The 15,446-nt window shown below is 40.4% G+C and overlaps 1 protein-coding gene across 9 annotated transcripts in view; it reads right to left on the bottom strand.

The window, feature by feature from the left end:
* Positions 1-394: 394 nt before the first annotated feature.
* The window catches only part of GLIS1 (GLIS family zinc finger 1), a 208,247-nt gene continuing 193,195 nt past the window's right edge, over positions 395-15,446 (bottom strand). For 2 of the 9 annotated variants that reach the window (XM_069788704.1, XM_069788703.1), the window contains 3 exons: positions 11,874-12,058; positions 4,781-4,948; positions 417-1,074 (listed from right to left, as the gene is read on the bottom strand). In XM_069788704.1, the coding sequence (XP_069644805.1) occupies positions 938-1,074; positions 4,781-4,948; positions 11,874-12,058 (490 nt within the window). In that variant the 3' untranslated portion in view covers positions 417-937. Of the gene's footprint in view, positions 1,075-4,780; positions 4,949-11,873; positions 12,059-15,446 lie in introns of all 9 variants that reach the window. The other 7 variants (XM_069788702.1, XM_069788701.1, XM_069788698.1 and 4 more) reach the window with 7 other exon arrangements.

The raw sequence follows: 15,446 nt of genomic DNA, 5'->3' as shown, positions 1-15,446 counted from the left end.
CCCACGCTCTGTGTTTGTGCAGCGTTAATGTGCCTCTGATCTCACATGGGATGCGGCTGTACATTTACTTGTGGAGGCAAAAAGCCAACCACAGCTGCATTTAATTTTCCCCTACACTGCTGGGACAGCTGCGTGTGCTGATGTACCCACCATGGCAGGGGCAGCAGGAAGGCTGGGAGATGGGGCAGGGCCGGTGGGCACCCACCGCCCTGAAGCCAGCCCAAGGTGCCGCCCTGCGCTGCAAGGCTTCTGGTCCTTTCACTGAGAGTCTGCAGGCCCCTTGGTTTTCTTCACGTATGCTTGGACTGCTTTAATTTCACAGTTACTGAAATGTCACTGCTTTGTTTAAATCTCTCTCAGGCATTTTAAGAATCTAATATTAGGATTTATCAGGCAGACCAATGATGTTAAGAAATGACAGTACACTTGTTTTCAGTTTTTAATGCTTTCTTGTAAAACTGAAAATATAAAACCAGCCGAGCAAATGAAGATCTTTATATACATGAGGTCTGTGATTAAAAAAAAATCCTTTTAGTTAAAAAAAAAAAAAAAAGAAGAATTGACCAATGAGTTAAATGAAAACTGATTAAAGGGAACATTCTCAAATTGGAACATACTTTCCAGGAAAAAAAACCCCTTCTTTACAAGTTTATTATATAACTTACATTTACACTTTACTGAAAGAACTTACAAAACAAGCTGCTTGAAATGCTCCTCATTCCCTTAAAGCATGAATTTCAAAGTGCCACAGCAAAGGAACAGGTTCCAATATTATCTTATACAGACTATTCATGTATACAATTGTTTGGTAAATGTGAGGTGTTTATTTAAATGAGCACATATAGGGATACAGACTAAATAAAAGTACTTGAACAACACCTTTGTTATTACATATACAGTTATAGGTATAATAAAGGAAACAAGGTCAGCACTGCTCTTAGGTATCTGTATAGATGGAAGGAATGTGATTCAAGCAGTGATCAAAGGCGCCATTTTGGAAGAATCCATTTTCGTCAGTTCCACTGGAGACCATGTCTTCAGATACACACTGTGCTTCAGAGAGTGCATCATAGCCTGAAAGCATGACAAGTTGTATGGACATGATTTAGTACCACATACATATAAGGAAGGAAGTGTAGTTTGAGGCCTGGGATTATACAGTACAGCACAGTGTTAATGAAAAGACAATAGGGTCTACCATCAAAGCCTTACCCAGGAGATACTAACGAACTAACGTCTATGGGCATTTGTGTCATAGCAGATGAAGCTCCCATTCATTTCTGCGGAAAGCTACTCATTTGCAAGTGAAGTGCAAGTATCAGAGTATGACTCTCTTGGGACTTTACAGTCATTATCTGAATAGGATGTCAAAACAATGAGTGGGCAAGGATCCTAGTAAGTGTGCACTAAAAGTGATGTAGTCCTCTTGTTCTGTGTTTTTTTTTTTTTTCATTTTAATGGCACTTACGAAAAATGTTCCATGTGTCTCCCAGCTGCTCTTAAGATCCAGGAGAAATCTGGATCCTACATTTATTGGATCCCCACATGCTGCAGAAGTGAGGTCTGCTGAAGCATGTCTGGGTCAGGTCAGGCTCACAGGATGTGTGGAAGGAGCTGTGCACCATGTTGTCCTCAGCCCACCAAAGCCCACCACGCTCCTGGCTCCTCACCTGGCTGAGCTGGCTGGTGCTTGCCAGGCTACCAGAAAGCCACTATGGCGGGGAAGGATTTCTCTGTCCTTCTCCTTTTAGAATGCAAAACTTCCACAGATGTTACAAGCCTCCCTGAGCTGTGCATCCCTGTGGAATGGAACAGGTTTGCCTGCTACCAGGTGCTATGGCAGCAGGAGTGCCAGGGAGTCTGAAACAAAGGGTTTATTGTCTACCGCAAAGGACATGAAAATTTCCTATTATGACCGACTATAACTTGCTTTTGCAACCGGCCGGCCAGTCAAGGCTTATATGCACATACTCATTTTACTGCAGGCCAGCTCTTTCCTTACTTCACCCCTACTGTGTTCACCCCTTGCCCTCCCTGCCTTTCTCCTTTCTGCATCTGTCCCTGTGCCTGCGCTTCTCCTCACACCACCCAGACCCTCCTATCTGCCCCATGGCCCTGCTGTCTGCCTCGGGGCTGGGCAATCTCCTAAGCCCTCTCCTTCAACAGTTTTTCAGCACACCCCACTACCCCCTCCCCAAACCACTGCATGAAACATTGACCCCTTATGTTCATCCTTTAACATACGTATTCTGTTTTACCCTGCACCACCTGATTTGGGTTGGGTCTTTAGAAAAGTGTCTGTGTGAGCTTCAGCGCAAGGTTCTGAACCCTGCACCCAGCCCACAGAGCCCACCTACCACAATTTTAATAATCATCAGCAGCATTAAGTCAGCTGAGGGCAACACATGGAACAAGATTCTTCTAGTTAAGAACATGCTGGTGAACTAAGTGCCTGATGTAGAAAATAAATCTCTTACAAATCACATTTGTGTGAATTGCAAGTCAATGAATGGATGGCTGACCCTCATGGGTAAAGCACTGGGACCTGGCTCCATTCTCTGCTTGATGGAGGAGCTCTCTGGAGCCACTAGGAAACAACCGTTTTTCTGTGCCTCAGTTCCCCATGTGGAAAATGAGGCTCCTTCTTCTCTTTAGCCCTTCTCTCATCTCTTCCACCTGCCTAACTCTGCAGGCAAATGTGTCTAGATATGGCTGAATCAAACGCTGCACCGGGCTTAACTGAGGCCTCCAGGCTGTGTGGCACTGCACCACCAGCAGTAACAACAGATCCTGTAGTCTTATACAGCCAGTCCTGATTTCAGAAAGAACTGTCGGCTCAGTCCTTAGAACTTAATTATAGGTATTTTACTATTAGGTATGTTTTTACTGTTTGAGACCAAATTCTCTACTTATTTACATTTCTGCATTTTCCTATGACGTATTAATTTACTGTTAGTTTACAGGTCAAATTCTGCTGTCTGCAGAAATCTGGCATGCAGCGTATGTGCAAAGTCTCTGGAAGACGAACTTGGCCTGTTTATCCGCCCTGTGCTGCGTCAGTCCAAGTGGAGTGACCAGTATTTTGATAAGTTTTGCAAGTGTTTATGTTATGCTAATTTCTATTTGATGAGCCTGTATACAGGGTAGATACACAACCACAGATGGACAAAACCCAAGATAAGCATACACCCCAGAAATCATTATTAGATTCCAGATAGAGTAAACTATCCAAAGTCCTGAACAGAAAATAAAAATTTATTGACTGTTAATGTGATTCATGGAACAGCTGTTTGCCAGTCACATTTGGCATTCCTGTGAGATGAGATCTCATTTAATATTAATGGTGCTATAAAAGCCTGAAAAAAATTAATGCATAGCCTTGATGAATCTTGCAAACCTGAATGGTTCTATTTTACACACAAAAAGATGAGATAAGATTTATATATTTCATATATATTTATGTTTCCGCCTTTTAAATATTTGCATACCTCATAACCACTCTAAAAACAAAAATATTACACAGAAACATTTCATAATAGTTTAGCCCCAGACAGAAAAATCAACTGTTGTTGAAGTTGGTGTCTTGCCATAGTATTATTCTTTGCTCTTACAATTTCGTTTGGAAAGTTTATTTAGTCTGTTCTTTAAATATTGCAGGCTGTCAATCTAAACTTGAAATTTGATGTTAACATGAAAAAACTATGTTTTAGTAACATCAAACTTATGAATAACACAAAAGAATTCAAAGCTGAAGTTGAAACTTCATCTTAAACTTTTCCCTTGTGTTCGTTACTGATGCATACACTTTCTAGTATGGAACACCAGACAAATGCATGCATGCTCTCTCTGAACAGAGTCTCCTTTAATACAAAACAAACAGGAAAGTCAACTCTAATTTTGTGGTCTGACTCAGGCCCCATTTCAAAAAGCATTTAAACATATGTTTCCAGTATCGTCCTTAACTGAGATGCTCTCCTGAATTCAGACATGAAAAATTTCTTGAAGATATGTAAGCAAATGTTGCAGTAAATGGTAGTGTTTCATGGCTCTGACAATACTCACATTTTGTTTGATTTCAGTAATTCTGTCAATTCTTAATTGTGGTTTTAAAAGTAGAAAAAAATGCTTTATAAAAATGAATACTTAAATATTGAAGTATTACAGTAATCTAGCTATAATAACTTGTTGCAAATTCTACATTATGCAAGTATGTAGCTAAACAGGAAAATACAATTGCCATGAATGTGCAACAGCACAAACACAAAGGAACTCCTGAACAAAAAGAAACTACTTAATATTTTTAGGTGAATTTATCCAAGCAGTGCCTTTCCATTTTGTAAACATCAGTATTGCAAAACAAAGCCATCCTTTTATTCTTAGATGGACAGGAAGTCCCTGCTGCTGCTGTTTTCTTCAGAGTTGTGTTAACTATCTTCTTTACTTTGATCTGATTATAAGAGCCTGCCTGAGGAGATGTACAATGCATAGCCCACACAATAATATGTGAGAAGTGTCTTGTTTGTCAGCTCTCCTGAAGGTGTGTGTTGCCTATGACATCTCCAGCAGAACAAAAGGAGAATTTGTCCATCAGTCAAATACAGGAGCCTTAAAGAAAACAAATTTGCTTTCCATCTGGGATTTTTATAGATGCAAATGTATTTCAGTGACTGAGTTTTTTATGCAAACATATTTTTGTAATAACATTTACTATAAAATGTGTTCTTTTCCCCTCCTGCTAAAAATATCATATGGGTAATTCTTTATAGGTGGAATAAATTACCTGTTGAAGCTAAAGGTGCATTGAGTATGTGATAGCCATTCTGTCTCAGAGGATTAAAGCAATGGGATTCCCCTGTGAGCACATCACTGGTGACAGACTGGTCCATTGTTCTGTAGCAGTCTCCATAATGGAAACAGTTTTGTATTGAGTGAAAGCTGCCTTGGTAACCTGAAAACAGATATTGCACACACATTTTAACACTACTGCAATGGTATTAGCTCCATTTCTGTCACAGTATTTCATTACTATTGTGGGGGTTTTCAGTTCCTCAGTTTTAACTATGGAAAAATGATCATGCTATTCTATAAGGCGTAATAATATAAAAGCTACATCAGACTCGGTCCCACAAGGTGCTGTGGACTGTGATCCCCATCAAGCAAAAATCTCAAGGATGTGCTTCATTTCAAGCAATAGATCAGCTGAACACAGTCAATAGCCCACTTGTGTTCAAAGCTAAGTAGTAAGTACTCCACTGGATCAGGTCCAGGATGCTCACCTCCTAATGGAATGTGTCTATAATGAATTACTTTTCATTTAAATACAATAATGCAATATGTAAATGAATAGCACAGCTTTGTTTTCAGTTGAGTAAAGTCTTTTCCCATCCAGTGTGCATTATGCACTGCTGGAGACTGCGCTATCTATTCGAAATACCTTTAAGAGTATCATAAGCCTCTCCTTTCTCAGACTGCTCTTACTTCAAATGAAACCCCTTTCACTGAACACAGGGGGCCACAGTCTGCAAGTAAAATTAACTAGAGGTGCAGGACTGACTCCAGACAGATGTCAGGTGAAGACTTTGAGTTCAGCTAGAGGCTCTTCTTGCTTATGAAAAGTGCCAAGATAAATCTGTATGGTCTCTGGCTGCCTCAGTCATTCTGCTTTTGGGGCATGTTTGACTGTTGTCCCCCACATATCCTACATTTCTTATGTCCTGCTTTTTTTTAAAATATCCTATTACCAGTGGACCAGCAGTTTGGGTTTTGCCAGCAGAAGCTGTGAATGATTTGTACACAACAAAACAAGTAATTTAACAGTAAAGGACAAATGAATTGCTGAGGAAGGAATTTTACAACTTACAAGTTTGTGCCAACACCCTAAAAGAAAATGTTATTTGCTCCCATAAGGATGACCTCAAAGCATGCTGCTATATTTGTATCAACCATGGCCTGATTTAATTCTCTTCCTTCCTCCTGCCTCAATAACCTCTTCCTGATTCCACATCCATCGCACATTAACTGCACATTCATATTAACTATCCCTTTTCCTACCTTCTCTGAAAGTCCCTTCTGAAATGATGCTCCTTCCCTTATATGCGACTGAAGTCAACCAAGTCAGGCTTCAAGTTTAGTAGAATGTGCCATCAGGATTTTCCTCTAATTGCCAGAAAAAATATGGAACTGTTGTCTTTCTTCCCTCAGACTGAAACATTTCCTAAGGAACTACTGTAAAAGCTCCAGGTAGTTCAGTCAAACACAGACACAACCAGATCTTCAGCTGATAGAAGTCAGCACAGCTCCACTCACCAGTGGAAGGCAACTTGCTAGGCCAGTTGTGCAGCTATTCAGTCTGTTTGTTTGGAAATGAAATACCTGTGCTTATCACCAGAGCACCTGGGTGCTGTATAGGGTGGAATTTGTGCCTTACAAATCATGCAGTATATAAGCTTTTTCCTGTTGAGAAAGATCTGTCTTTTACTACATTTTCCCTTTACTACCAAAGTTTGACCAAGTAGATAGTATCAGGCAAAGCTCAGGGTCTGTCTGTTCATTCTGGTCATGTTTTCTAAGGTGGTAATAAGTAAGGCTAAGTGAGGCAATTCTTAAGTAGAAATGCAATGAACTCATCGAGTGGTGAAAGATTTGGTCTGCAGTTTCACAGTTTAATATGTGTTTTGGCAGAATCTGCAAGGATTAGATGATTCATTTCTTGAGAACCTATAATCCTCCACCACAAAATACCTAAATTGTTGATATCCATGATTGGTGAAGTACTTACTAATGGATGACTATATTAGATAAAGACACTATGCACACTGTACCAAAGCTGTTCATATTTGCTGCTATGTAGAAGAAGGCCCAGAAATTTGGAAAGTTGAGTATTAAATGATGCATGTCCTTCCTGGAAATAAATAGACAGCCACCTCTATTTACTGCGTGGAGAGTCTGGCTCAAAAAACCAAAGAGCTCTTATGAGAGGTAGCAAAGCCACCTTTTGATGTGGTTTTAGGTACAGTGTTTTATTGATTGGCTTTTGATAATTATCCTGACTTTTCTGTTTACAAAACACGAACTCCCTGCTGTAAGCCTTCTAAAAATATATCCTTTTGAGATGAGCAGTGAAAAAAAATGGGACACTTGGCTTCAGATGAGCCAACTGGATTGCAAAGAGCACTTATATACATTGCTAGAGAAAAAAAATGAACCTTTTCCAGAATGTCTGCTATACACACCACTTCTAGGGAAGGCATGACGTGTATTTTCTCTGTCTCTGTAATTGCTGCCCTTTCGTCATGCTCCCAGGCTTGCCTTTGTTAAATCAATTAAATATCTTTATGATCTACAGGACTGGCACAGTGGCTTAGAAAATCAGAGAACAGCCAAGCATGACAGAACTGGATTGAAACTAGTTGGATCCAGGGTTTTCTCAAGACCTATGGGTAAAGGTTTCTTTTGAAGTGTTTTAAGTTACACTGTCTAGCTGCTCAGGAAAAAATACCTGTAGCGGAGAACTGCCTCAGAATCAGAAGTCTGGAAAAGAACTGCCATAAGCAATCAAATTCTCCTTTGGACTGCAGTATCTATCCCTCAGCATCACTGTGTGATAATCGGAAAAGGCAGTGCAAAAAGTCTTACAGGAACTATCCAATGAAGAGACACGATGTAAGAAAATACCAGTGTTACTGCACTGTTGTATTCACTGGGACAAAATTTGTGCTAAATGCTTCCCAAAGAAAATACAGAGAAATACACCATTCCTGTTCCAATGCGCTTGCAGATGTGATAAATGCAGGTAGCAAACTAAAGAAAAAAGACAGAGCGAGGAAGGGAAAGGTTGCAGCAGGAACACTGGTCAGGTAAAACAAACCATGACGTGAAAACTGGGACTTCTAACCCTTCTGACCTGAGCAGTAGAATGAAAGCTTACTTCCTTTTTCATTAGCTTCATAGAAATGATGAGACAGTGAGACCCTGCAAGAAAGGGACAGAGGCTTTATGGAAGGCATTCTGTGCGTGTGGAAAAAGGCACAGGGATGGCTATGGGAGGAGGCAGGTAGCGGCTTCGTTCAGGATGAAAGGTGAAGGAGAAAGACAGAGACTCCCGACAGCTTTTGCAATTGCAAAAGGTGAGAAAGAGGTAGACGCTCAAGACAGCTCTTGCACAGACAAGAGCACTGAGAAGATGACTGAGTTAGACAGTGCCTGGCTTATCCCTTATGCAGGGATCTTACACCAGACAGTTCACTGCCTGGTTGGAAAGCTGTCAGCAGGCATTTTTATTTCTCTTCTGTGTGCTTACGTGACTCATCTTCAGAATAACCTCTTACATGACTGCATGGAGGTTTCATGGGGAGTGTCAGTGGCAGCTGTTTATTCAGGAGGACTTTGGCCTTACATCTGAAACACTAAAGAACTGCAGCTGCAGCTGGTGAACCTGACCTGCAGTTCCACTACTAGGATGCATAGAAGAATTTGGTGATGTTCCCTGCACTTAAACTGGGCATGAAACAACACTTGGGTAGGAAGAATTGTGCTTGCAGTATTAAAAGCTGTATTTCAAAATGTAGCCAGCTGAATGTTAATCTCGGAAAGTGGAAATGAGTCTTGGAGTGGCTGCACAGCTGCAGGTTGAAGAACTGCAGCATCAGTGAGTTGCTATGTCAGTAAGATTTTTTCCTTGACTTTTTATATACTTTCTATACTCCCACCCGCTGCTTCAGAGGCACAATTGGAGAGTTTCTTGTGGTACCAGGTAGGCTGGCTCTTGCTGATGGCCTTCAGTAGCCTGGCATGGCTCAAGAGGCCAGTCAGTCTGTTCCAGAGGATCTGAGCCTCATGCATCTTTTATACTATTAAAAAGGGAAAACTGCCAGCTTGTTTAAATGCTAAGTGTTCCCGAAAACCGAAGTAATTAGACAAGAGATGGAAAGGCCATGTGAGTTAAAGCAACCACAAGGACTTTTGTAACAACGGGTGCTCTTGCCAGATAAGGTTTCATTCATTTTACACAACCACAGGAAATGAAACTTGTTGCTTGCAGGCAATACAATGTTTGATTTGCATATGCAATACAAGTCAAAGCTTTACTGCATTTACACATTTTTAAAATGTGCAGCGTGAAACAAAGGTGCTTTTGGTTCATGCCATTTAGTTATGGTTCCTTTAGATTTTTTGAAATGCTTTACACAGAAAGTATTAGGAATTAAGATATAATTAAAATCCTGTAACCAGTGGTTCAATTAACAGCCACATATGGTTGATTAGAGTAAACTAAACATGGAGCATTTTTTACAAGTTCTTAAAAAAAGACTCCCTTCAGTGGTTAAAATATGAAGTAAGCAAGAAGGCTTGTCTGGCGCAAACATCCCTGCTTCTAGGAGAGCAAAAGTGTAGTACCAACTTGGCAACAAGTGTTTCACCAATATTTTTTTTTCCACATGGATTTCAGGTTTTCCTTCAGTTTTGATTTAAATCAAAAATTTTCTGAGGTTAATTTTCAAGTGAAGAATTTACTAAATGTCCTGTCAGTTTAAATGATCACTATTAAATGTTTTATGTACAGTAGATGTAGAAATATAACAGTTAATAAAGGAATAAACTGAGTTCCAAACATAACATTTAGTTAAAATTTTGCTTTGAAATAATTTGTGACCGAAAAGCTGCAGTTAGCCACTTCACACACTGCTCTGGCTGCCTCTGTTTCTCTAAGGCATGGCCTAGAAAACTTCAAGCAGCTTTAAAATGAATGATGTAATGAGCAAATAATTGGAATATGCCTATTAAATGCCATCTTGTTATGTCATGTCATTTACATGTATGTGCAAATAATTCTCAGCTTTTCAAATTCCATAAAATCTGTGACAAGAAATCATGTCAGGTATAAATAACTACAGGATCCTATTCCCTGCCAAATTCTTTCAGCATGTAATAATTTCCATGTGATCTTACTACGACTAGGCTTAAACATATAAATAATGTCAGCTTATTCTTTCATTATCAATATTTCTGCTACCAGCTTGACGAAGCTTGCTGTCTTCTAAAAATTTCAGATCCACAATGTTTATATGCTTCTATACAGATGCCTAGTTCTACAGGTAGACTTACATAGTGCTCCTTTTTTCGGCAAAAATTCAAAACTCCCAAATTACTACAGATTCCATTAGAAAAACGTGCTATTAATGAACTGAGGTGCAAAAAAGATGTAGAGCAAGTACAGCTAAGTACAGGTTACAGATCAATTGATTTCAGAGGCTGCTAATCAAAATTGATTTTTGAATGACCATTTCCATAATGAATTTATAATAATACTTCAACATTTGGCCAAAGTGGAAAATTATTGCTTTTTCAAAACCACACGACATAACACTTAGAAAGCAACAATTCATTCAAAAGGAAATGTGGTTTTCTTAAGGAATAAAGTCAATTTATTTAAGTGGTTCAAAACTTGTTCTGTCTATGCATTTGTTTCTGCCATAGTAATGAGCTGTTAAACTTTCCTCTTGTGGTTTGTAGTTATTTAGCTCATTATAGTAACATAATCATATATCATTATATGCTATCATAAATCTGCCACTTTTGCCTTACAGAGTTAATCTTTTTAAATTGAATAATCTGTTGAGCATCAGGTTGAGTTAGTTTTTCCTTCAGCACAAATCATTTAATATAATACGCTTTAACTTTTCAGACTAAGTCAGTCCAACCAAAGAGCAAAAATACTCCTCAGAGAATGAAGGGCAGAGGGAACTGTTGGGATACTGAACCCCATTACAGCTGTGAATTGCTCACTGGGTTTGTGTTCAGCTCCTGTGTTTCAGACCTAGCCTTAGTATATATTGAGCGAAAGCAAACCTCCTATTATTTTGCCCACTGGTAAATTGATCACATGTGATACTTTGCCAGCCAAAAATGACCTTATACAAATGACAGTACAGCTGTGAAACGAGTTTCAAAAAGCTGGTTATCTGCCTGTATAAACTTATATGCTTGGTTATACTTGCAACCAGACAGATGTCCTGCACACTTCTTTATCATGAATATTTACCACACTTAAGTAGCATACCATCTGGATTATATAACATATTTCTTAAATATGCAAGCTCCTGTTACTGGAAGAATCTGTGATAATAATACCTCTTGCTAATTTATACCTCAAAAATTGCAGAAACATTAATTAGTTCCCACAGCAGAACTCTGGAATAGGTAACTAAGCTCCCAATTAAAAAGGCTGAGTAATTCAGAACAAAAAATGTTTTAAATTAAGCAATGGGACAGCTGCTTAGTTTCTCCCACTCCTGTCCTCAAATCACACTGGCACTCTATAGTTGTACAGACTGCCTTCGCATATTATTATATAAAATAATACAGGTGCCAGTCTTCCAAATAACAAATAGGAAAATAATTTTTCTTTATCTAAATTCACGTCTAGCGCATCACTATCAGCGGACTGAGCAGGACATTGCCAAGGTGTGTGTGCTTCAGCCTGTGTATTTTGGGACTAGATGGCTCTTGCTTTGGTATGGTCACTCTCTCCAAGCTGACAGAAGGCTGGATGACCAGTCAGATGAGGTGCATAGGTAGTAGCCAACTAGAGAAAAACCTGAATAAAGGCAATAAATCTGCTATTCTGATAGCCTTCCCCATTATGATCATATATTACAGCATGAACTGGTCTGAAAATTTTGCTCTGTATGTATGTTAAGCCACTTTAAGAATTGGAGTTCCCATTGAAATGCTGGCAGTCCCTTCATAAGACAGTATTGGCTGAAAATGCAAAAACTGAAATAAATTCTTTAATTCTTTCTCCCTAACTACGAATTAGGAAAGTTAAAAAAAAAACAAAACAAACAAAAAAAAAAAATGGAGGGAAAAGTTACCTTGAGATCCCTGCTGTACAGACTGGTTTTGAAATTGAGCGTATGGTTTATTTGGTATTCCAGAAAATTGCTGCCCATTTGGTGACTGGCTGTGTGATGATGGCGAGCCGTGTTTCTGCAATAGGGAAGGTGGAACTAATGCTTTCAGGGGGCTGACAAGTGGAGAGATTATGTTGGGAGCAAGCCTAGAAAAAGAAAATACAGAAAAACTTCACATATCACATCACAATATGGGAAAATGAAATACTTGAAAGGCCCTATTTCCATAATGGCCAAACTATAGAAATGTTTATTTTGCAGGTAGAAATTATATTGTAAAAAAAAGATAACAATGCAGTGCTCCTTTCAGGTACTCATTAAGAGGAAAGGAAGTTAGAAAAGGATTTCTGTTCCTTTACACTAACTTCCTGTACTAGCCATAATGGCAGGATCAAAATGACACCACTCCTCAGTAAGCAACTTAAACACAGCTCAGTTTTAATTTAAAATTTCGTGAGCTGAGATACATGTCCAGCAAACAGAAGTGGAAAATGTAGTTAGAGTAAATGCAAGTAAATTGTTTAAGTGCCTTCGTAGCTCTAATGGAGTAAAGCTTTACACCCAAGTTGCAGCCAAGATAAAGAAAAGCATTAGTTTCAGTTATTCCTCAAGTAGGATTTTTTAGACTTAGAAATACAGCTTTAACTGCAACAGATGGTACCGTCCTTTCAAAGAAAAAGCCTGCGTAAGTGTTTGCTTGTGGTGGCACCACTCAGTGTAAGACTGAGAAGTAGTTCTACCTGAGAGATGGAAAATACCCCCCAGATGTCTGGGACTCGGGCCAGCACAGGAGCACTGGGGCAGCCCCACTCCAGGAATGGACCCTGACCCAACACTCCCACAAGGAGGTGGAGCAGCTGAGGAAGAACCTCACCAACCCACTTCCATGAAGTCCCCGGGCATCCTCGGCCACCAGTGGAGCAGAGAGGCTTCAGTGCTTCCTCCCTGCCACAGCGCAACCATCCCAGCAAGGGGTGGTACAGCAGCTGGCCCGGAAGGGATGAACCTTTTGCCAGAGACCTGTCTTTTGGCCATTTACAGCCAGAAAGATAACATGGTGCAGAAGATGGGACCAAAAACCTGGCCATTCACATACAAGCCTCTTTTAGAGCGGCATTAAACTAACTCTTTAAATGTGTGAATAGGTATATGCTGGATCTTTTACCCTTCTATGGTAGCTGTGACAAATGGCCTTTTGCTCCACAGCCCAGTGTTACACTGTCAAATGTGCGGGGTGGGTGGACTGTATGTTCACCATTTACACTCTGCTGCCTCTGGAGCTTTTGCTAAACATAAGAAGCAGCTCTCTGAGCAGCACTAGAACCTTCAGACACTAGAAAAGCCAGCTGTCTGTTTGAGAGCCGCCCTGCTGAAACTTCACAGCTACAGGTCCTGAGGTGTAGAAATAAAAATAGCCCTGCAGGTTATAATCCACGTGACCTAGCTGGAAAAAAAAATATTGAGCACAAACCGTTGCAGGCGTACAAAGCATCAACTAAAAACCAAACTACATCTCTCACTAGTGTCTTCCTTCACCACTGCACAAGCTGTTCAAACACCATAAACCATGATTTGCAATAGCAGTTCCTCACTAGTTTACATGACTGCTTCTTGGAGCAGTTAGGATTAAATTTGGGGAGCGAGGCTATGCTTGACTTAGGGCGAAGCACTACATGGGAGCATTCAAGAGGTAAATATAGATGAACTGTGAATTAATGGTGACAACAGCTTAATCACATTTAACATGAGAGGCAGAGGAACACTGCCAAAAGCTGTCACAGTGACACTCTATTAAAAGGGGCTTAAATAAATCAACCAGTCAAAGCCCATCCTATGCTGAAATAATTCCATCTCCCAAAGCAGGAAAATAAGACATATAATACAAACCACAGAGACTCTTAATACCCCCAAACTAAACTGAAGAATTAAACCAGTATTGTTAAATGGGTGAAGGCAGGGATATTTTCAAGCCAAATATGTAAGAACTGGAAAATAAATTTTTTATGATTTGGATAATACCCTCCCAATAAGCGATGACCAGCAATATGTAAAAGGACTAAAGGACTAAAGTCGAACTTTAAGAGCCAACATGCAAAGAAAAAAAAGTCTGATCTGTTTTTTGTTTTAAGTGCATCCCAAGAGAGCTGGTACGGCCCTTGCCATACCCCAGGGTAAAGGCCTGGGGCTGCAGAGGTGCTGAAAAGGGATACGGGGAATGCAGAGGCTACCTGTGCCCTCTTCAGGTCAGAGACAGAAAATGCTCGCTGGAGTCAACTGCTGAAGAGCAGATGCTTGGGGAAAATAACGAGTTTATTTGCTAAGAAGCAGCTAAACGCTAAGGTCAGCTCCCATGTGGCTGTAGTTTTTCCTCAAAGGTCTCAGCAGAGAAATAGTTTAACACAAACGAGCTGTTGTGCAGCCCAGCTACAAGTTGTATCTTCTGCAAATGCTCTCAAATGCGTGTCTGTGGTGAGCTATTGCATGAAGATGGGGCCGACCTTATCTGCTGGGTCCTACAGAAAAGCCTTTGCTACAGTCTCTTCTGAGGCTGCAAGAGAGTGCCGGCAAAGCACAACCACAAATTACAAAATAGTCACCAGCCCCTTCAAACAGCACACATGGAGACATTGTCCTCGACATGCCAGAAATGCTATTAGAAGCCTGGAAATGCTCCTATCTGAAAGGAGATTAAAAAGATTGCAGTTGTTTTCATTGGAAAGATAATAGCTAAAAGAGATCATGATAGTGACATTTATATGGATAATGACCACACACACATTTAAAAGAGAAACAAAAGATGTACTAAAAACTCCAAGCCCTGGATGAGCCAGAAACCACTCTGAATGAGGGAGGAAAATACTTCTGGTGAGCGAGTACTCTGCAACTGCCTGTGTTGGGTTTCCGCTGCCTTCTCGTGAAATGTCTTGTCCTAGCTACTGCTGGGAAATGTAGCACCCCATAGAGGCCTGCCGGGCTGCTCTCTGTTGAGTGCTTTGTTAGGATGGTCCAGTAATCGCATTTTTAAATTCTATGCAAGTATGTTACATGTCAAACAAAAATGGTACATTTAAGGTGTCCAGCTGTGGGAATACTGAAAATCCCAGCTTCCCTACTCAGTTTAACTGCTCCCAGAGGCTATTTAAATCTTAACCATGTGAGAAGAATTTAACAGTTTTTACTGTTATTTTTAAAGCAGTGCTTCTCCCCATTCATGCTCTTTTGCATTCCTGCTTTTCCTGTGTGTGAGCTCAATGGTTGTGACAGCGTTTGTGCCTCGAAGCCTTTGAAATGAGTGGTTAAGAGCAGGTGAGATTCCCCATGCGAGGCAGGAGGGGTGCGGAGGTGTGCGGAGGTGTGCGGGGCCCTGCTCCAGCTGGGTGAGCTGCCAGCTTGCTGCTCCCGCTCGGCACTGCTGCCACGGTGCTGGAGCTCAGCAAACATAGCTGTCTGCGTGCAGCCAGTATCCTAGGAACTTGCTGTAGCACAGGAACCTGAGCTGAAACTCTGAAAGCTCTGTGTAACACTTGCCCATTG

This window comes from Haliaeetus albicilla, chromosome 8 (assembly GCF_947461875.1).
Source record: "Haliaeetus albicilla chromosome 8, bHalAlb1.1, whole genome shotgun sequence".
NCBI lineage: Eukaryota > Metazoa > Chordata > Aves > Accipitriformes > Accipitridae > Haliaeetus > Haliaeetus albicilla.
The sequence above is the reverse complement of the archived record's forward strand: the minus strand, read 5'-3'. Positions and strand labels throughout refer to the sequence as shown.